This window comes from Phallusia mammillata, chromosome 7, assembly GCF_965637545.1.
Source record: "Phallusia mammillata chromosome 7, kaPhaMamm4.hap1.1, whole genome shotgun sequence".
In the NCBI taxonomy this organism is placed as follows: domain Eukaryota; kingdom Metazoa; phylum Chordata; class Ascidiacea; order Phlebobranchia; family Ascidiidae; genus Phallusia; species Phallusia mammillata.
The window spans coordinates 1466741-1490017 of NC_137258.1; the positions used below are offsets into that span (position 1 = coordinate 1466741).

General features: G+C 38.3%; 2 protein-coding genes and 1 non-coding gene across 3 annotated transcripts; 2 read left to right on the plus strand and 1 right to left on the minus strand.

Moving 5' to 3' along the window:
• On the plus strand, positions 1-20958 carry LOC145238422 (ATP-dependent DNA helicase Q5-like). The gene is made up of 20 exons (XM_080101576.1): positions 1-254; positions 1091-1278; positions 1573-1763; positions 2049-2163; positions 2231-2377; positions 2694-2799; positions 2866-2977; positions 4651-4758; positions 4821-4881; positions 5484-5569; positions 11745-11862; positions 12309-12430; positions 13247-13346; positions 14138-14337; positions 15475-15615; positions 16386-16569; positions 17182-17298; positions 17739-17930; positions 18317-19316; positions 20599-20958. The coding sequence occupies exons 1-20, from the start codon at positions 125-127 to the stop codon at positions 20727-20729; spliced, it is 3549 nt and encodes a 1182-aa protein (XP_079957702.1). The 5' UTR covers positions 1-124; the 3' UTR covers positions 20730-20958.
• Trnap-cgg (transfer RNA proline (anticodon CGG)) lies at positions 12772-12844 on the plus strand. The gene has a single exon. It is a non-coding gene; the product is annotated as a tRNA-Pro (tRNA).
• Positions 20959-21589: 631 nt separating the features above from the next.
• LOC145237065 (uncharacterized) lies at positions 21590-22881 on the minus strand. The gene is made up of 2 exons (XM_080099783.1): positions 22683-22881; positions 21590-22520 (listed from the first exon to the last, which is right to left on the minus strand). Exons 1-2 carry the CDS (start codon positions 22801-22803, stop codon positions 21919-21921), a joined length of 723 nt encoding a protein of 240 aa, XP_079955909.1. The 5' UTR covers positions 22804-22881; the 3' UTR covers positions 21590-21918.
• Between the last annotated feature and the right edge of the window lie 396 nt (positions 22882-23277).

Below are 23277 nucleotides of genomic sequence, written 5' to 3' on the forward strand. Positions count from 1 at the left end.
AAATGAGCACCATATTTTGTTATCAGTGGAGGTAGGTTTGTATTGTGGGTTGTAGCTGTTTAAGAACTTTCAAAGCTGCAAATGTAGTGAAGTTGGTTACAATTTTCTTTGGAATTTAAGCAAGATGAAAAAGATTTTACCCACCAAAGTTAGTAATGACAAGGCTGGAATCAAACTTATTCTACAAACCAAATTTGGCCACAAAACATTTCGAAGCCCACTTCAGGAACAGGCTGTGAATGCTATTTGCACAGGTCAGTGAAAAAAGTAAAAGATTTATGGTCATGTTTGAAAAGGTGAATATAATCAACAAAAAACGAACCTTTGAGAATTTCTGTCGCACAAAATGTGGTGTAATCTATATATAAGCTGTTGCTGTTAGGCATAATATCAACTTTATAAATCTCTTCTGGCAATTGTATTTTTATACCAATGTATTGACATCCTATACAGGTCACCTTCCTCCGGGTAAATAACACTCCATGCATTCAGAAGGCAACCTGTATAGGACATAGAAACGTTGGAATAAAAATACAATTGCCAGAAGATATAGTGATGTAACCTAGTTAGTTTAGGAGTTTTTTTGCCACACTTCCTAGAAAGTTTTGTGGGTTTCATTCAGATTGTTGTAGTGGCTTTCAGTTTTTTTACACTGTATTGGAAAAATAATTGACCTTAATAAAATGCTGCATTGGGTCATGTTAGGTATATTTTGACTTTGCTGCACTTGAACAATGGCTTTGAGTCATGGCATTTGCTGCAAAATGCATTGTTGTGCTTGGTAGTTGTATCTGGAAAACACAAAGCAATGCCCAATCACAGCACAGCACATAGAGTACAATAACACCACATGGCTGTGGCAATGTAGGATGGCGCTGTATCCTAATCAAGCCTTGACAGGAAATACTACAATTTTAGAGATCCCATTGTTCATGTATACTAGCTGCTTTATCTGAGCTGAAACCAGTTTAATGTAACTTGATAATCTACCAAGTTTGAGTTCGTGTGTCTAATAAATGTTTGTACATTTTAAAACCATTTTCCAAAAAATTATTGCAGCTCATTATTAAAAGATTTTTTTTGTTTGCAGGCAAAAATGATGCATTCGTTTCCATGCCAACTGGTGCTGGCAAATCGCTTTGTTTTCAACTTCCAGCTGTTTACCTGAAAGGTGTAGCACTGGTTGTTTCGCCACTCATCGCTTTAATGCACGACCAACTGCAACATCTTAAAAACCACAACATCTGTGCTGAGACCATCAATTCCAAGCAAAACAAAGTAAACACCTCCATGAGCAGTACTTTTCTTCATTTTTTTATTCTTTATGTCTCTTGTACCTTAATAAACATAAATGTATTTCAAGATATAATTGAGACAAACCTATAGAGCTATTTTAGGCATATGTAGCAAAGTTAAGATGTTCCATATTTAAATTTGAATTTAAATGCTGAGCTTCAGTCCAAACTTTGTATCCAATTCATGTATAGTATGGAAAAATTGGTGTAAACCTACATTTATATATATATATCTATTGTCTAATAAAGCTTGAGTTTAATACACATTTCTTTTTAGGCTGAGAAAGCCAGAGTTATTGCTGACCTTGAGAGTAAATCTCCCAAATGCCGACTGCTTTACATCACCCCCGAACAGGCATCAACCTCTAACTTTGTTACAATTGTAAAGAAACTTTATGCAAGATCGAAAATTTCACTCTTTGTGATTGATGAAGCTCATTGTGTGTCACAATGGGGTCATGATTTCAGGTTTGGACTTTGCTGGTGTTTTAAAAAGCCTAACAGTTAAAACTTATAAAAAAGACAAAAAAATATTCTAACGTTACAAACAGTATTAACAGATTTATGTAACAGCTTTATAAAGTGTGATTACCATTAATGGTATTAGATTTCAAGATATAAGCCTAAAACATAAATACATGTTTTTAAACTATGAAAATAACTTTCCTTGTGAGATAACAATCATTCAAATCCTTCCTTGGATATAAATGTAGATAGTTGTAATTCTCAGTTTTGTTGATTATATTTTTATAGGCCCGATTATCTGTGCTTGTACAAGTTGAGGTCAATCTTGCCCAAAGTTCCATGCATTGCCTTAACTGCTACTGCCCCTATCGCTGTGCAACGAGATATATTCAAGTCATTGCAGGTAATAATGAGTATTTGTTGGTTACTCAATCATAACAGTATAATGTACAACTATGTTCGGTTTACAGCTGAAGGAATCAACATTGACATTTAAATCAAGTGTGTTTCGTTCCAATCTCTTCTACGACGTGAGATATAAAGTCCTTTTACAAGATCAATATCTTGACTTGCAAAAGTTTTGTGAAAAAGCACTTGGTAAAAAACTACCTAATGGGGTAAGAAAGTATTTGTTGTTTTGTAGCGATGTTCTGTTCAAGGTGTTTTTGCCGAACCATCTTAAATGACTAAATTAAAAACATGTCACTTTTGTCCAAGTTTCATAAATAGTGTTTATATGTGTGTGATTTCATGGTCATGTTTGTTCATGGTGCTTTTGCATTGTTACAAAATTCATACTTGGCAAAGAAAAGAAAATCCTTTTAATTGTTGAAAGTAGCCTACAGGAAAACAACAGTTTTGATTGAAAACGTGTCACTTTTGTTCAGTGTCCAAGTTTTTTTTATCTAATCTTTCATTAACCACTTGTTACAGCAATATGATGGTTGTGGTATCATATACTGCCATAAGCGGGATGACTGCACACTGCTAACTGGACAATTACTGAAACGTGGTTTACATGCAAAGGCATATCATGCAGGTAGGGTTACATGAATGAAATTTCTTGGATGACATTGACACCATTTACAACTGTGAAGTTTCACAGGTTTGAAAGGTGATGACAGAACCAAGGTACAAGAAGAATGGTCTGCAGGAAAAGTTCCCATCATTGTTGCAACCATCAGCTTTGGGATGGGGGTTGACAAGGCTAATGTGAGGTAAAATTATGTTTGGCAAAAAACTTAGTAAATCATACACACAAACCCCAAAACACATGCATTGGAATTTATTGAGAAAAATGAAGTAATGCAGGAACACACTTAAGCCTTACTGCCACGTATTCATTTGTCTTGGCAGCTGTGTCTGGGAGAATGATTTTGTCCCCTTAAATAGAACATATTAAATGGCAATAATACTTGCATTACTGCCTGTACTTGCATATATAGCTGGGCTGAAAAACAAATTTCCTGGAAAGTCAACTACATTTTCCCACCAGTTTTGGTAAATCTCTAAAAAATTAATCTTATGTCTCACTCGCACAACATAAAGCATCTTCATTTTTTTTTTATGATTAAAACCTGTTGGTCCGCAAAACTCTTGCAATAAGACTGCTATCAAGATTTTTGAGCTATTAATACAGCTAAATAATTTGTACTTTGAAACACAACATACAGATCTGTTCATAACTTTAATAATGAAAACAACAGCCCAAACAGACGTAAAATGTGACATTCTTTATTGTTTAAACCTTTCAGCAAATGATATGTACAATGCAAATGGATATTTTTTGTATTGCTGAATGTTTTGTTAAGCAAATAGATAATACTGTATGCATGCTGCAAACCATAATCTTTTTCAGGTTTTGTGTTTATCTCCATGATTCCAGGTTGCCTCATTAAGACATCAGGTTTCATGATATGAATAGCTGTAGCAAATGAATAGTGATGGGACGGGTACCCGGTACTCGGTATCGATGGTATCGAACGATTTCAGTGGTAACGATACTCATACTCGGTATCGAATTTTTTTGTCTCAGTTTTCGATACCAGCGTACGAGTACCGAAGGTCCATTTACACCATAAGAATACGGGCAACTTTATGCCAATATTTGCTTCGGACAGCATAAAATTGGAAAAAAGTTCCGCCAGGTTACATATATTTTTTTCACTATCGTATGTAGATTACATTTTTCTGCATGTATGTGTGCAAGCCTGTACCCCGACCATGGCAGATAAATTAGCCAGTGATATACAACTAAGTACAGCACTACACTTAAGTACTCGGTAATCGTACTCGGTATCAAAGGTATATACATGTGGTACTCGTACTCGGTATCGGTACTCGCTTCAAAACCTGGTATCCACTACAAATGAATAGTTCGTTATTTCTCTGCCACTTTTCAGCCAAAAACATTCCCGCAATTAGAACAGATTTCCTAGGAAGTTGCTTTCCCACCAGCCAATTGTGGACTTTAAAACAGTTATAAATGTTTGCTAGCAGATGTGCTTTGTGGCAATAATATTTAGGTCTGAAAACATGAAGTCAATAACATTAGCAAATTCAATACTTTGATACAAAATAGTTTCTCCTTCACATCCCTTTACGTAATTACCAAACCCTAATGTGCCCTAATAACCCTTCATTCTTTTGGTCTTGTACCACCTTGGTCTGACATGTTTCAGTCTGATAATGATTAAACTAGCTGTTTCACATTGGACGTCACTTAATTTAATTAGCTGTTTCAGATGGGCATGTCATAAGCCCAAAACAGAATTCATCAAATATTTTATCAAATGGCATGTGTTCATGTTACACTCATTACTTTATTTATATTAAATGACCACATATTACCAGTTAGCCCACAAATGTTCATTTAAAATTTTTGTGTTAGGTTTGTAGCCCACTGGACGATACCGAAATCAATGGCAGGTTATTACCAGGAGTCTGGTAGAGCTGGTAGAGATGGCAAATTATCATATTGTCGACTTTACTATGCAAGGTACAGATATTGTTTGCATCTTTAATATTGTTTACTATTTATGCAATATATTTTTGTTGTAGGACTGACAGAAATCTAATAAACTTTTTGATCAGCAAAGATCTTCAAAAGAAAAAAGACAAGGTAAGGCTATCTAAAACATTTGTTACTTTGAAGTGTTTTGGTAAACAACATCTATTTTGCTCTATAAAAGGTGGTAACAGAATGATTTAAACAAAATGTGAGAATTGTGCCTTACAGACTGTCTAGTGCAGTGGTTCTCAACCTTTGGTGAACCGTGGCCCCCTAAAAGTAACTTTTTGGCCTCATGGCCCCCTTCAAATAACTCTGTAAGTCCTGTGGCCCCCTTACAAAATTAAAATAGCAACCTGTGTTTGAATTCGGTACTAATTTCAGCTTTAAACAGGTTGAATAGAGTATACAAGAATCCGAACATGAAAAACCTCAATATAGGCAAATAGTGTGTGAAAGAGTTGATTAAATTAGGGAATAAAGTTATTTGCAACACGCAACACACACTTAATCATGCGCAAGGATTTTAGTGGTGAATCTACAACGTGGCCCCCCGGAACACAGCTTGTGGCCCTCCTCGGTGGTCATGGTTGAGAACCACTGGTCTAGTGTCAACATAGTTTTTACCAACAACACAACTCATTTACAAATATTTCAGAAGTTTTTATTGCAAACTGGTGAACATAGTAAACATACAAGACTTTTTACTGCAGAGCAAATCAGAGGAGGCTTACAAGAAATATTCCAAATCAGTCCAGGGAAATTTCGAGAGTGTGGTGAAATATTGTGAAGAAGTGAAGTAAGTAATAAATAAATTATATTAAACGTACATTACACGGCAAGTTGAAATGACATACAAGGTTTAAAACTGTTTTATTTTGCGGGACACTTTTCTATGATATCTGTAATGTTAATTAGCCCTCAAATGATAGTCATTTGTGTAACTAATGTTTATTGCAATAATAAAACAAAAACTAAACATACATATTTATATATTGCAGCTGTATTAGTAGCGTAATTGCTATTAAGGGCAGTTGAAACATTTAAACAAAAAAACTTGGTCAGTTATGTGAAAACAATTTCATGTAAACAACAACCATTGCTGTTCATTATACAGTAAAACAAATTCTGTGAACAAGGGTTTATTTAGTGGATTATCCAACAACAACAAAAATTTAAAACTAACTGCTGACAAAAGTCAGATCACAGTCTGAAAAAGCTTTAAAAGGCAGCAAGTGCGAAGATAAGATATACATTGCAATGCGACAAAACTGCAAGTGCGAAGTTTTCGACCAAACTGCTTTCTTGAATTCATATCCCATACTCCCTGTTCAAAAGGCAGTTGTCGATTCAATTGTTTTTTCCAAGTCCACTTCTGCCTTGTTTTGTGAACGACGGCACGAGCAGAAGTTAAAACCGAAAACAAATGCAAAAATCAGTAATATGGCCAGAATAGCTAAAGTTGCAGCAATGCAGATCATTATCCAAACGTGAAATCCATCTTGAAATAGCGGAACAGCTCGTTGATAGGACGAAATCTCTCCAGCCATCACCTGCTACTCGAAATTACAGTTCGTTTTCAGCAATATATGTTTCCGCACTGAACAAGAAGGCTGATCGGTGTTTAATGTCTCCGACTGCGTTATGTGGTCAAGGAGCGATCGATGAGGTCACGTGGTTCCGTCTCAGGGGAAAATGTGTAGACATGCCGTTGGGGGGAAATGTACTCCGTTACCTTTAATCAAGACTTACCGCCTTGCTTTTGTAAATAACATACGTTACGATGGCAGTATTTGTGTATCAGAGCAGTGTATAAACACTGAAGGCACTCGGAACAGCAGGAATCAGTTGTCATATTGGATTTTGGTTAGTAAGTCATGGATATATTTAACGAGTTAAGCATGTGCAAATTGCGTAAGTGAAAACACAGCAGCTTGGGCAAAGTAATAATAGGCAAATATTGTGCATAACGTGCTTTAACAAGTCTGCGTGAAAAGGAACATGATTGATTGAGTGAGTGTGTATAAGTAATAACAAATATTTCGTCAACATAGAGAAGATGGAAATGAAACGCAGGTTACAACACGTAGGATATGCCTTAAATAGGTATCTTTATAGTTTAGTAGCATTGGACAGTGCATTATAATTTTAAAGTGGATATAAAAGGCAAGATGACTGTGATTTTAAGTTTCATACCGTACAACATACGAAACCAGTACAAAGATGATTAGGTAAAAAGGCACAGACGAAATCGTATCAGTTTTCAGGTTGAAAATAAGACAATTGCACAAAATCAAGTAACATATGGAGCTATGGAAAAGGTGTCGAGTTACAACATGAGCTCAATCGTTGTGAAATCCTTACATGTGGTCCATTGCTATATTGTCGTGCCCTCTCGAATCGACTTTGTTTCTTCGTTTCTTTGGCGAGCTGCAGCACGAACACAAACACTCGCAAAACGAGTAAAACAGACCGATGCCTGTAAGTAGGAACACAGAACCGATGAAGCTTATGAAGATTGCGAACCACACGGTGCTGTAGGTGTCCTTGAAAGGTTGAATACTCAAGATGTCGTCGATAGTAAACCCGACAACTCGGTTCAAAGCTGAATTGATGTCAGTGTTCAAAATGTTGCTTGTCATGTTGAAAATTTCAGCCCTTAAAGTTATTGGTTCCTATTGTACACCTAAAAGCAGTAACAATGAATATGTAAGTTAAAATATTTGTTTGTTGGAAGAAAGAGATGAAATAAATGCAATATACAAGCGCTTTGGCAATGCAGGAAACTAATTAGCACCACATGCAATTACAACGCTAAAATAAACCGGGCAAATAAAAACCAACAGTTTGTTCCAAGTTAAAATATGATGAGATTGTCATTTTATTTTACTGGCAAAACTATAATAGAAAACATTTCATCTAATAACTTTAAAACCTTACTCTTTTTTATGGCACCATGTACGTACAACACCGAAAAATATAAAGAACGTCAAAAAATATGGAAAACTTACTGGAAGCACCAAAATCAACTACAGAAATGGTGGGAATACTGCAAAAGTCATGATTTAATGGAACTATTGTCATGTAGTATGTGATATCTATGGCACGAGTTACGTAAAGGAAATTCATATCGCAATCAAGATCTTTTCCGAAACGCACGCGTTATTAGTACTATTACAAGGATCGACTAATGGAACGGCACAATGCTGAAAATATATCGAAAAAATGCGATTATATATAAACAGATGATTTGAAGAAGACAAAAAATACAAGCTAAGATGAAGAAACTGTAAATAAGTTGCACCTAACAATCATACAGTGAAAAAGTCGTTGCAAATTACAGTCAAAAGATTTTTGTCTTGTCAGTTTACAGAAGTTGGGATGTGCTTATAGGGTGGTTAGTACGGACAATTCTGCAAATAGTTCGCAATACAACTAAAACTACAACAGTTTTAATGGGAAATTGTTTGCACTGTTGTAAAAGTGAAACAGTAGCATCAAGCTTAAGCATTTGCAGCTTTTAACTCAGGCAAACAGCCTAATATTTCTAATCTGCGTGTTCTCTATCGTAAATGATTATTAAATTTTTCACAAAAATTCCGGTATTCGAAAAAAAGATCTTTCTCAAGCAGCTAGTGTTCGTACGAAGGGTTCTGCTGCACTGCACCCTTGCTATGGACTTTATTCTTTCCGTGACTTTTGCTCGGTTTCCGACGGCAGCAGGAACACACGCAATCGCAGAAGGAATATAGAAGAGCTATTCCAATCAGAACGAGCACCATGCCAATAAAACTTGCGAAAATGACAAACCAGGCTGTACTGTAGCTGTCCTTGAATGGTTGAATCGCTGCAATATCGTCCAAAGTGAATCCCACCACCGAATCCATGGTCGTCTTGAAGTCACTGTTCAGGAAGTTCGACATTTTTGCAGACAAGTATTTTTTTACTGTTTAAAAGATCTGTAGAAACACACGAGAAATATTAAAGTACCGATTAGAAAACGAAAACTTGCTATGGATCGGAACATTGCAATTTACAGTGATTGGTTACAGTATTACAAAATTTGGCTTGAACATTTAAACATAAGAACACTTGGATCGATAAAAAAAAGATTGACTCACGACATCAGCAAATATCGACAATTATTACTAACATGAATAACATCATATACATAAGGATTGTTTTACTGAACTGTTTTATGAATATATATGAATAGTCGCACTCACAAAGGCACTGGGCGGGTTGAAATAAGGCAACGGTGGCAAAGATCTACGGAAAAAATGGCTGAAAAAATACAAATGAAAACACTAAGGACGAAACGTAACGATTAAAAAACTTTTTGGTGTGTATAAAGTGGGTTGTGTTTTGAAGTTCTATGTTGCAATAACACTCATAAAATCACGGAGGACGGAATGAATGAATGTTGTAAACACAAAAAGTTGCAATGTATCACAGCATAACGAACATAACTACTGGTGATTATGGCTATTCACAATGAAAAATCACATTAGTTAACGGCAAGCACTCAAACTAAAAGCAATCAGTATATTTTACCACACATCTTCATACACAGGGTTCACTTGGGCTTTCTGTCTTTTCACTGGTTTTTGTTTTACTTGTTTCCCACCCTTTGATTTTCCCTTTGGCTCCTGTGTCTGCTGGCTATCGATAGGAACAATCTTCTTAACCTTCCGTTGCTTTCTTGTACCTCCGGCGCAGTCGCAACAACAGCCGTACATTATCGCTATCACCATAAGTAGAAGGGTTGTGCCACAGAACACGCCCAATACGACTGTGAATGCGATATGATATCCATCTTTGAACGGCTGAAATGTGTTGATCTGCTCAAATGTAATGCCAAGTACGTTTTCAAGTTGGTCCGTCATGTCTTAAAAAGTCCACGGACTAATCCTACTTTTCTAGGGACAAAGTACAACGTTGTAACACGCTACTGGATTATATTCTGAAGAAAGCTTCATTTGAAAAAAAAAAACCTTTCCTTCCGCCCACGGCATTTGCTAGCTTCAATTTGATTTTCAACTAGCATAGTGCAGTCCAATGTAAATATGTCGTCAAGGAAAAACTGCGATAAAGACTAATTTAGTCGGTTTTGGGACTTTGGTAACGATTACAGCACCTAATTTTCAGCGGAAACTGCTTCATGTAAACAACCTTACTGACAAACGAACACAGCACTATCACTACCACTGTACTTTTGCTGTGTGGGTTTCACCACATTGCGCGATGTAATGAACCACTACTTCCACTATGAAATACATATGGAACTGTGCTTTGCTGTAAACTGTAAAGTTGAACAGGCTCCAATTAGTTTTTGTTCGACACATAACGCACTGTACGTTGTACAGCTCTGACTGTCATTATTCTACTGATGATTTAACCAAAGCTAAACAGATAAATCATCTCATGTTCTTGCATTCAGCAATTATCTGTCAAATAATATGATCATAATAACACGCTCGTTACACAGATGTTAATCGAGGGAAACCATATTGTCCCTAATTTCCTCTACTGTACATTTAAAACGAATAATAGACTGAAATGACTCGAAATAGACGCGTCACGGCTCAGTAACACGATCGTATGCTTAACCAGCGTTCACCATTAGTGCGCAATAACAACACACGGCCTGGTGAAAGGTTCTACCAACATAACTGTTCTGTGTAGAAGTCCGACATTCTGTCAATGTCCGTTACCTCCCTGGAAAACATCAGCATAGCTCACTGTCTGCGGAAGCAAAAACCAACATATAAACTCCTATTACCACCACAACCAAGTATATAACATCTGCAACATACAACAATTCCGCTTCACTAGTTATTTAGCCTCGGGCGACGATGTATTTACATTTGTTTTGACGCTGGGACGGGTTTACTTTCACTCGGGAGACAATGGACCCCACTTTTTCCCTCGTCTCGATTTCTAATAAAAGCCTGAGTCGATTCTTGTTTGTCACGAGCACTTGCGCCATTGCGAATCATCGATGCGTGAACACACCGCGCGACGCAGTTTTATGACGTCATAAAGCGTTGTTCAAACAGGCGTCAGTAAATGAGTGTACATATCACCCCCTATGTATTGTTCCCACTTCACCACTGAGCTTGTTTTGCCTCGTTCTGAACCGTCTACTGATGTATTTTATTTTCTCGTGTTGTTAACTGCTTTCACATTGGGTGAATGTTCTGAAATACCAGTTATAATCACACGAGCCCTCACGTTTCATGTACTCGAGTGTTACTTACGATGACAAGTATTTAGCGATGGGAATAAAACTCACGGTGACATAATTAGTTACGTACACATTGTAGCACTTATGTCAATATACACTGGCCTTGTCAGCAGAATGCTCGTTTTAATACCATTACACTTCAAAATATCCACAGTATATTTTCTCCAACTTTACCGAGCACCTATTCTTGCTCATAACTTCGCAGATAAGACAACAATATGTTTGCAAACCCAACATTATTTTGCTGTCGATATTTCAACTGCATTTAGTGGCGCCGTTAAAGTATTCTGTACTCAACCATGGTGTCGCATTGTCAAAGTTACACCTCTAGCTGTTCTTAAGTATGCTGAAATAAGCTATTGCTGCCAGGCATAATGTATGACCAAGTATTAAGTATGCTGGTTCAAACCCCATTGAGGCCAACACTGAGTTATTTTTCTCCATAAAAGAGGATTTGTGTTTTCTTTCGAATGACGAAAACACTTTGATTCTACTGTGATAATAACCAGCTAGGCAGTTAAGATGGACATAATTTCGTAACTGGGATCAGGCCTGAAACTTGATTCGGTATAACGCTTTCAATGCGTCTGGCGTACTATGTACCAGCTAGGCAATTTCAATCACACCTAAAAAAAGGGAAATAGCACATAAAATTACAGCCTGGACGACTTTCAATTGATGGTGTAGTGGTTAAACCGGATTTAAAATGTTGTTGTTTGTCATTCAGATGTCGACACGGAGTAATATCTCACTTCTTCGGTGAACTACCTCCTCAGTGCAACAAGAATTGCGATCACTGTAAGGATCCCAAGGCTCTCCTGCAACAATACAAAGACTTTAACGCGGTGAGTTACACGAATTAATACAAACTCTTTCTGACTTCATTTCGTATGTTTGACATCTTTGTAGCTCTAGTTTGTTATTAGTGAGCTTATTACAATCATCTGTTTACAAACATCTTTTTTTTTTCTTAATGTAAAATGATCGCTAAAAAATTTGTACTTTTGTTTCACCTACAATTGGCATTTGTTCTCTCTTGTTACCACCCAACTCCCAAAGTGGCTTAAATTCACCCCGATTAAGAACACCGCATGTCTGAAAGGTTATGTTGGACCCAAGAGATGACTTTAGTGAATGTTAGTAATTTTTTTTGTAATAATGAAATCTCCTTTCAAGTAAAGCAACTGCGACGATTCAGGGTCATTAAAATCAGATGTATATACAGCGACCGATTTAGTGGTTTTCACGCTGAATTTTCTGATGAAAATTATCGGTGTTGTGTTGTTTGTAGCTTGGATATTCGGCGGTGGGAAGAACACGCAAAGCTCAGCCTGGCGAAAAGTTGCTTTCATCTTCAGGAAATTACGATCCGACTTTGTACGCTGGTGGAAAGAAAGGTTACGGAATCGACAGGTACGTCACGACAGTCTTGCTCATAACTTAGTGATCCTGTCGTGGGTTCGAATCCCACCGCAGGCTAGATTTTTCTAGTCTATGCCTTGCCATATGGGAATGCTTGGGAGACCAGCTGATTCGGTATAACGCCTTGAACAGGCCTGGCGTACTATGATTTATCGATATGTATGCCGTGATCGCTGGTCTGCATCGACGCTTCAGGGCTGATCCCAGTATGAATATGTTTCATCTTAGCTGATACGGTCGAACTGGAGATCCCCTAGTACGAAGCTGACATGTGCAGCATACGAGGCAGGCAACGGTGCTTGTGATTCGACTTTCGGCGGATTCTCCACTGAGCCTGTGTAGCTCAGTTGGTAGAGCGCGAGTCCCGGAAGACTCCTGTCGTGGGTTCGAATCCCACCGCAGGCTAGATTTTTCTAGTCTATGCCTTGCCATATGGGAATGCTTGGGAGACCAGCTGATTCGGTATAACGCCTTGAACAGGCCTGGCGTACTATGATATAACTTAGTGATAACACAAAATAACGAACCAAATTAAAAAAACAAACAAGCAAAACCGATACAAAAGCATTAAGCTAATAAATGATTTTAACGGCAAGAAATAACAATTTTTACGTTAATTGTTGCACTGGGCAGTATTATAAACCACTGAAATTTATCCAGTTGTTGACATTTTGTTCATGTAAACACACAAGCATGTGTACATGGGATTTGAAGTTCAACCAGAAATTTCTATCTGTGTTGATTGACATGAGGAAACAACCTCATCACAACTGTTGTGGTTGGAAAAATGGTTATGTTTTTACACAGAACTGTTGATGACGACGAACGTTATGATGGGGACGACAACGACGGAATCGATAAATCTGATTGGGACAAATTTTTTAAGGAGCAATTTTCATTGCGAAAGGTAATACCACTTAGTGTTTGTACAGTTCGTTACTGCTTTAAACTTTTTTTGAAATAACCCAGCTTGTTGCTTGGTGGATGAAGACTTAAATAAACCGTATTTAAGTTATTGAAAAACATCAAGTCGTTCATCCTTAAGATTTTGAAATGTATATATTTTTTCCTTTAAATGCATCATCAGCAGAGTTGCAAGTCGGGCCGGGCTTTTCGGGCTTAGGTATTTGTGAGAAAACGGGCTTAAAACGGGCCTGACTTTACGTTCCGTGTCCGCCATTTTTTTTACAATAATATCACTCAGCTGTGAGTAACAAGTCTCTGGCTTTTCCCTATATTGCCCACCCCACTCTTAAACGTATTGTTTACCCCATTGTCTACTATTGCTTATTGTGTTTGTTGTCTTTCTCTTTTTTCTTTCTCATCCTTTTTTGCAAGGCTTTCGTGGATAGGCCTGTCAATCAAAATTTCGGGCTAAACGGGCTTCTCAAAAACGTTTCGGGTTCGGGCCGGGCTTCGGGCTCAGAATTCGGGCCCGCTTGCAACTCTGATCATCAGTATTTTGTTACTTTATTTACGATTAGCAAAACTATAACATGTTTTATACAAGTCCCATTTTAACAACGTTTGAACAGTTTGTTGTTGTACGAAACTATTTACTGTTCAGAGGCCAGACCGCTTAAGTAAGCACTCTACACGGTTTTTTTTCCTTTTAGTGGTAATAATAAGTTCGGACTGTTTCAATACTTTCAATGTGTTAATAAAACCATGATAATAAAAGCCTATTTGACATTGAAGACTGGATCATCTGCTGCCCCCAAGCGGAGACGATCTAGTGACAGCGCTCCAACGCCACCTGACGACTGCCCGTTGCGCAATGTTGCCAGCACACGATTGCCGAAATGCAACTGGACGACTCGAGTGGGATGTTGGGAGAGGCTGGCGGAAGCTTTGAAACTCAACCACACTGCGTTTCATGGATCAGTTCTCTTTGCAAGGTCTCTTAAACACATTATTTTGTAGTTGTGTACATTTGCAAGGGAAAGCAAACGCTTTGCTACAAGATTAGTCTGTTCAATTCCTACTTCGTTAAAGTCGCAGGACCCTAGGCTCATTGAAAGCATTATTTATACATGATTCGACTTTCGACGCGTTCACCGTTGAGCCTGCGTAGCTCATTTGGTAGAGCGAGCCCCGGAAGAAATTCTGTCGAAGTTCGAATCCCACCCCATACTAGATTTATTGGTATGTGCCTTGCCATATGGAAATGCTTGGTTACCGACTGATTCCGCAGGACGCCTTCAATGAACCTGTCTTACTGTGATTTTTACATGAGTAAATAACGTGATCGCTGGTCTGCGTGAACGTTTCATGGCAGATCCCAGTATTATGTTCATGTTTACTTGATTAAAGCAGGGGTCCGCAAATAGTGGGTCGCGACCCAAATTTGGGTCGCGAGACCTTCCAGTCTGGGTCGCGAAATATTTTAAATTTCCCATGAATATAAGCATCGCATCTACAGTATGAATAAATTTCGGCTTTTTTAACCTTTTCATTATTATTGCATTGTTACGTATGACTACGTAACTATGACATAAAGTATATGTAATAATGCAAAAAGTTAAGCACACCTATGCAAGCATGCGTTTTCTGATTAGCTGTGTTCTCAACACAGAGCCCACAGTTCTCATTTGCTAGAATATATGCGTTCGTTTACCTCCTGTTTTATGTGAAAATAGCAACTGACAACAGCATAATAGCAGTCTTAATGCTGATATTGAGTTGATTAGTATTTTCCACAAACGTACATGCTAAAATGCTTGGGTCGCGAGAATTTAGAGCAATTTTTTTAGGGTCGCTCCAAAAAGTATTTGCGGACCCCTGGATTAAAGGATGGTTTACTTGCACATTCACTTTAAGGCTTTTCGTGCAAACCTTACAACAATGTCAGTTGCGTTTTGTGCCGTTATAAACACGATATTTTGAAGAGGGCATTTGTCAGCATTACGGATACAACCTACAAAACTGGGCAAGAACATTTAAAGTAGAATTCCGTATTGTTGGCTAAAAAGCGAGACCTCGAAGCCCAGACATAAATTGTTCTTCCATTTTTTATAAATTCTCTTTTACTTCAGAGAATGGCTTTCAAGCGGTGCAGCGGCCGACATAGAATACAAGATATTTCGTGTCGCAACCACTGTTATGGGATACAGAGCTGCTATTGTGAAACAAGTTAACCAGATCAAAAAGTTGACACTTGAAGCTAAATTGCACAGGTATAGGATTTTTGTGTTTTGTATTTTTTTTATGCAAGTGAGCCTAAGCTATTTCCATCCATATTGTTTCTAAGTTTCATGACATAAAGTATCATAGTAAGATATTTATGTTAACTCCTCGGTCAAAGTTAGGCTGAAAACAGTTACTCTTACTTGTGATCAACACCAGTGTTTCTTAATCGTTTTTTACCAAATATTGTCATCTCTTGTGGCCACTATTCCATTAACATAACACAAAAGCTTTCCTTATTTGAAGCTTGGTGTGCCACAAACATCAACATTTTAAAAAATATTGACTAAAACTTTTTAAAAATGTTGCGCCTGGAAAAACTTGTATTTGAACACAACCAACCAATTCACACTGTGGAGTGGCTAAAACAAACACAACTCTGCAAAAAATCGGTTATCGATATTTATTTCTAGTTGCAGACAGTGCAGTTAGTGACGAGAGATCTCTTCTCACCAGCTGCACTGATGAGACCTTATAGGTCAAAACAGTATGCACTGTCTGCAGCTTATCATTTCCTTAGCCATTGTGAGCCAGTTTCATCTGTGGTGTATGCCTTGTTGTGTCATCGCACAGAATATGTAAGGCATGGGGTTTTACCCTGTTAACTCCCAACAAACTGGAGTGATGTTGGATGGCTACACCAGCCAATACGGCCGATCTCTCATCACCAGCTGCACTGATGAGACCTTATAGGTCGAAACAGTGGGCACTGTCTGCAGCTTATTAGTTATTGGTTCAAAGCTTTTACATTCTATTTTAGTGCTTTGGAAAAATCGGACGGCCCCGTCAACCACTGTGACGAAACAGAGGATGACGTCACACATAACGAGGGGAATTACCAAACATCGGCTTGTTATAAAGCAAAGCGTCGTTGTCATGCGGAACTCCCATCCGGAAGTGGGTTCGTACGAGCTTCCGAACTCGCTCACCATGAAAGAGCACAGGTGTTTATGACGTACACAATGTTGTTTATGACGTATACTTCAATTTATTTAATCAACAGCTCATTGTACCCCCGTTAAGGTTGGGTTTAGGCATGGTTTTACTGAAGGTACTGTAGTTTTTTTTACACACCAGTGCTTTATTCATAGTTGCATGTTTACCTTTAGGGCTCATAGAGATACAAAGACATTTTGTCGCTTTATAAGAATTTTGTCCTGCAAGATATGTCACTATCCTGATGAAGGCGTCTTGAATAGGACGTCGGAACGTCGATTGTTTACAATAAAACTGCTGGATGAGCAATACTTGGTTATACATTTTGCCTTGCAGCAATAGCCTATTTCATATAAGTTATGATCAAACTTTATTTTGGGGTTTATGATGAAGTGCACCATCATACCCAATGGCGATTTTTTCAGGGTCTTTCGGAACGGGAGTTGGTCATTTAGCTTAGTTAGGAGAATGTCATTTTCAAACGCGTACTTTACTGATGGTATGATATTGATACCATATATGAAAATGTGAACCGTATTTTAGTCCTATCAGTCCTGAAAGCTGCGTTGCAATATTTGAAACGTTTTCACGTGTTTAACCTCCTCGATTTTACTGTTTAGAAAAGTAACAGTGGATTTACATCTGCGACCGCTTTGCTTGAGGAAAAACAAGACAAGAAAAAACAGTCGCTCAAAAACACTGGAAAGAATAAACGGAAGCTTGCTTTCAATGACGTGGTGAGCAGAGTGACAGTACAAGATAATTTAAAACTAATACAATGAAGCAAAAAATACCACCTTGCTCATTTGGGATTGGTTGGAAAAATGTCATTGTTCGTTTGTGCCACGATAAACATTTATTTGCAATTATGTATAATTCTTGTGGCGACAAAACACAGGTTGTGTCGGTCTCGAAATGCTGATAGATTCGTCAAGGCGACTTTGATTGACATTTCCTGTCATAGGGGTGTGTATTATTTATGAGGATCATATCTATTGCAAAAGGACAGTAGCAGCTGCAATTTATTGCTGCCTGTTTTAGTGAAGGTTCCTTTCTTGATTACTATGGGAAACAGCTCAAATAAACTCATAATTTCCATGTCTCTTAGAATTTTCTTTGGCAAAATGAGAATAAGGTATCGCATTAAATGCAACAAAACATGCATTAAATTGCACAGGTCCAAACCAAAACGGTGGAGCGATACATAAAACCTCCAAACAAAAAGAAAAAACCTTCCGCACCACCTCAGCGGGAATTTCCAAAACCTGAAAAGGGCGTGAGTGGCATCGTACACCCGGGACTCTGCAGTAACGAAAGTCCCAAGCCGGACACGTTGCCTAAGGAAGCAGAGGAGAAATCAATTTTCCAGGTGGGTTTTGTGTTCAAACATTTCGATCCTTATGATTGCTGTCACGAGTTGGGAAAGTTTATTTTCAGGTTAAAATCAGTTCTTAAAAAAAACAAATGTATATTGTCTAAAAAAGCATCTTCAGTGTCTATAAAGGGCAATAAAAAGGGGATTAAAATTAGAAAAGGCTAATAGTTCATGGTTCGAGTTGTATACAATAAAAATTGGAAATCGTTGCAAGAATGGAAATAGAACAGGGAATTTACAATTTACAAGGACTTATAATTGTTGCATTTTCAAGCACATGAAAAGAATGGGGTTTTCTGTTCAGTCGGGAAGTGACAACATGTTTTTGGCCATTTGTTCACTGTAGGAGGTGTTTTACTATCTTCCATTTATGCTTCTAGGAAACAGAACTTCCCACAATCACCAAAGTAAAACGCGAACCAAAAGCTGGCCGCCCGATTTCCAGTTGGTTTGTGAAAAACTCTGAAGCGACGAAATCCAAAACCCGTATTATCGAGCCATGTATTGTGGTGCTCGACTCAGATGACGAAGAAAACATTTTCCCATCAAGTAGCATTGAATCCACGCACGTAAAAGTCGAAAAAGACGTGAATAATGTGACCCCATGTGGTACCAAAGATGTTTTTGGCGACGTGAAACCATCTGTTATGCCTGAAAAGTCGAAACCAGTGAATAAAGTAACAACTACCCAACCTACCGCTTCCCCACCTCACGTGAAAGTGGAAAATCCCAATTCCTTTCGTACTATTGATTCTTGTTCTTCCACGAAGCCAGACTTGCCTGTTCCCAGTGAAAAGGGGAAAACCCCACTCGTCGATATTGACGTCATTACAAAACGCGAACCCGATGACGTCACAGTCACAACAAAATCTGTTGAATTTTCTACAAATCGCGCATCTGATGACGTCACAGTTAAACGTGAACCTCATTACGTCACACCCGATGACAGTACAAGTGACGTCACGGTTACGCAGAAAGCTGATGACGTCATAGTCCCTACCGCGACTTTTGTGGAGCTGGTTTGTCCGGAACCTGTCCTTCACGGTTCAGTGGTCGAAACAGCGCCATCCAGCGATATACTTCCAAAGCAAGAAGTGAAAGCTGCAAAAATCGCGAAAAATCTTCCTGAATCGTTGTGTAGCGACGCGATGGAACCATTTCCCGTCCCCGGGTTGCCACGGAAACGGTGTTCGAGCGCCGACAGCGGTAAATCGGGCAAGAGTAAATGCGATTCGGGGAAATGCGACGTTGCATCGCTTGTTGTGCGTCATCTGTCACCCCTCTACAAAGACAGATTCGCATCCAAGGATTTGTTCAAAGAATACGCGAGAAAATTAACTCATCTTCTTGGCAACGACAGTCGGGTGACCGAAGCGAAAGGTGAGTAGTTCAATGTTCCTCCAAACCTACTTTTAAGCCAGATATGCCACCAATTACTTTCACGTTTCAGCGGGAATTGTGTTTTATTTATTGCTTAAAAACTCAATGTAGTTGTTTCTACAATCTTTGTTCTCTTATATAAATGTCACTAAAAACGGACAAATGTTTTGAGCTGCATTCACCGTGAACATAACAACCCGTCCATTACAGAGCTCTGAAACTGATACACGTTGCAAGAGCGCAGCAGATTGTTGTGTCACGATATTTTGAACGTCAAGTGAACCATAGCATAGGCGGATGTTTTCTAACCTCGTTGTAGTTGTTTTAAGCTGCTTAGTAAACCGTGAATATGGGGGTAATTTAATCCGTTTCATAAAAAACTTGTATTTTGACCGACGACATAAGCTCTTCATGATGCTTCCACGTCATAATGGGCATTACTGGTCAACAGTAATAGAATCGAGTGACGTCATGACTTTTAAACCATTTTTTTATTTTTCTGCTAAGCACCTTAAAATAACTTTTTTGCAGGTGTACGTGTTAGGAGTGGTTCAAAGTATTTTTATCAGTTTGCATGTCAGACAATACGCACACTTACATCATATGTGGTGGGTGTTTCTCTCCAGTAATAATTATTGTGCGTTGGTTCTCATCTATGCACAAAGACTGTGTGATACAGAGGACAAATATAGACAGCAAAATATAATGAAATGATCAAGATGTCATTTTACCTTAACGAACTTCCTGTAAACGGGTCGTAGAAGGTATTTCCTCATTTAAATGTCAGGATTTGGTTGGAAATAATTGATGGTCGAAATTACCCATACAAAAATTTTTATTGCGAAAAATGTTTAATATTTTTCAATCCGCCCTTTGGGACACTGGTAATTTATACACTCTTCATATTTTGTTACAAATAGACACACAACATGACTTTAAAGCTCATTTCAAGGAATTTTATTCCCATTGGCTATTTGAGTTATCTATTTACATGTTGGTAATTGAAATTCTTTAATCGTTTATCGCCAAATTTAGTGATCATAGCCATGCATGTTGTGACTCTAAATTGAAATTATATCAAAGTCCAACTTTATATGGAGCAAACCGTGATTTGGATAATATTGCGTTATTATCAACATCATTACACAAACAAATACTTGGGTGTACGCCTGCTTGCACATTGGCTGCTAGCAAGTTCATTACCGTTTTCATTTTGTTTGTTTTTTCTTTGAACTTTTGATCAATTTCGGCAAACTAATTTCCACTTTAATTTTGTTTACAGTGAAATCGATTGTAAAGGGAACAGTACGAAGCTACTTCAAACGTGACGATGCGAAATGCATCAAAAACATCGACCTTGAACATCTGAACAATGTTTACGAAGCTGCCGTGCGTTTCAACGTTCAGTTTTGACTTCAGACTTTCATTTGTTTCAATCTCCTGAAGATCTTTTGATTTGGTTTGGTTTTATTTATACACAATGCCACGAAGATGACTAATATGTTTGTGCACTGTGGACTTTTGCCACCAGTTGGGGAAGGTGCCTTCTGTTGCTGTTCTTTATTTCTAATTCGTTGCTCGTATGCGATCCACCTTGGGCAAAGTTATCATTTTTCGTTTTTAATAAAAAAAACATACAAAATTTCTAGTGGACAGGGTTTTTTGGTTTTAGGGTTTTATTTGCAACTTGAGCTATTGCTTATTAAAACGTATCATCAACACTCATTCAAAAACTTCAACTTGTTGTTGCAAAGTCCTTCCTAATGTTAAGTATTAGTCAAACGATTTCAGTAAGCGATTATAACTGTCATGTGATTTGGCTGGCATGAAATCGTCTTAACCTAGTTGTGTTGAAAACAATAAGTTAATACATCTGAATTATCAACAAGTTACTAAAGTAATAACTGTGCTTCACTACTAGAGCAATGACCGTTGAGGTATAGTTGGTCTTACACCACCGTTGCATAAACGAGGCGTTTAAATATTTCCTCTATTAGCCAGTATTTCTATCTTCGAAATTGGTGATTTGTGGAAACAAGTATTCACAGGAGAGAGCATAACGGGAAAACAGCAGTTTATTTGTTGTTCTAACAATTACTGGAAGTATTTTTGTGGTCAAATCGCAGTTACGGTTTGATGTCAGATGCCCCCTTGTTATATTTCGTGTGCAACGCAAGTCTTGGGTTCGTGATGTCCGTCATTGGGTGTCGAAAATTACTTAACAGTGTGGCTGCTGTACAACAGACGCTGGTGACTGTAAGTTTCAGCAGAAGCTCTTTAAACTTGCTTTTATTAAAAAATAACATACGAAAACAATCGTACAAAAAATGCAACTTTCAAATTATTCGGATATAAAATATTCACAGAGCTTGGAATGGGACGTTTGAATTTGTTATGGCAGCGTTTTAATAGTAGGGCGTAACAAATAAAAGTCATAAAATAAAATAAACCAGAGGCATCGCTTTATTTAAATCTTTTCACCAACAATGTGGGTTAACCAAGGTCTTCAAGGTTACTAAAGTTCATATTTTCAGCGAACTTTAACCAACAGTGCTTGTTGTTCTGTAACAATAGCATGAAACCTATTTACCGGATGAAATATTCACATTACAACACAACAGGCGTTGGTCGGTTTTACCGGTTTGTCCGTCGAATCTTCGACACTAAGTCTTTGCGTGACAATCTCATTGAGGAGCCGCTCGAAGGCTTTGGGTACATTGGCATTGCAGGTAGCGGCGGTTTCATAAAATCCAACGCAGCATAGTTCCTTGGAGAGAGCCTCGCCATCTTCACTTTCAACTGCCCGGGACAATTTGGCGTCGTCGACTTTATTTCCCACAAGAATAACCGGCACACTGAGTCCAACCTCATCTGGTTGACCTGTAGGGGTTTCTGCGATTTCTTTGCCACTTCCGTCTGCACCTGCTGACTGCTGCTGCGGTGATTGATTAACATCCGTACCATTGGTGTCCTTAGCGGCGGTTTTATCCGATGAGCCAAGGCTATCATGCAACTTTTGAAAGGCCACTGTCTTCAGGTAGGTCAGTGACTTTTTGTCGACCACCGAGTACACAAGCACGGCACCGTCGTTTCCCTTCACGTCTTGGTTCTCCGTCTGTCCGATGTCTTTGCAAACCGACACTTTCACTTCGTATTTGATGCCTTGTATCTCCATTTGCTTTGAGGTTTCGGTTTTAGATGTATCTGTATGAACACAAACAATCATGATTAGAAAAATTGGAACAACGGACAAGGGAACAATTTCAGCCAAAGTGAAAGTGATTGTATTGAAGAATATTTAGTTTCAAATACACCTGTTTCATCAACATTTATTAGACGAAATTTACAAGAAAATTGCGAACTTACCGTTAGCATCTCTTGGCGCAATCCAACCTTTGGCGAACTGATGTGCGAGTGAATATTTCCCAACTTGTGATGATCCGACAATAACGATCCTTATGATAGGTGCAGGTTTCTTTTTTGCCATGTTATTGTTGTTGCTTTAAAACGTTTTGTTTCCTAATGAATTTTAAACTGATGCCTGTAAACGAAACAGTCGTCTTATATATAAATGTCGCTACCTTTTACGTTTAGAAAGCCCTTTTTCTACTGATAGAAGTGAACACCTTTGTGCACGTGTGATAATGTTGTCTCTGGTGCGACAATCTAATGCGGTGCATCACTCTTTTCGATGAACTTATCTGTAACAGTATCTATCCAAACCTTATCGCAACCTGGATCTCCCACTGGCTGAAAAATCAACACCTTGCTTCGCGCAGCTCCAATCTGCACCTTATCTCCCCTCGGCACAGCTATTAGGCACCGCAAGAAAACAAACCTTCCCCGTACATATGACTGTAATCAGCGCGAACAGCGTAATGGCCAACAGCCAAAAAGCTTGGGTCATTAGCTTCTATTTATAACTGCTGGATGGATTGCAAGGTCCAGCAAGCCTTTTAAC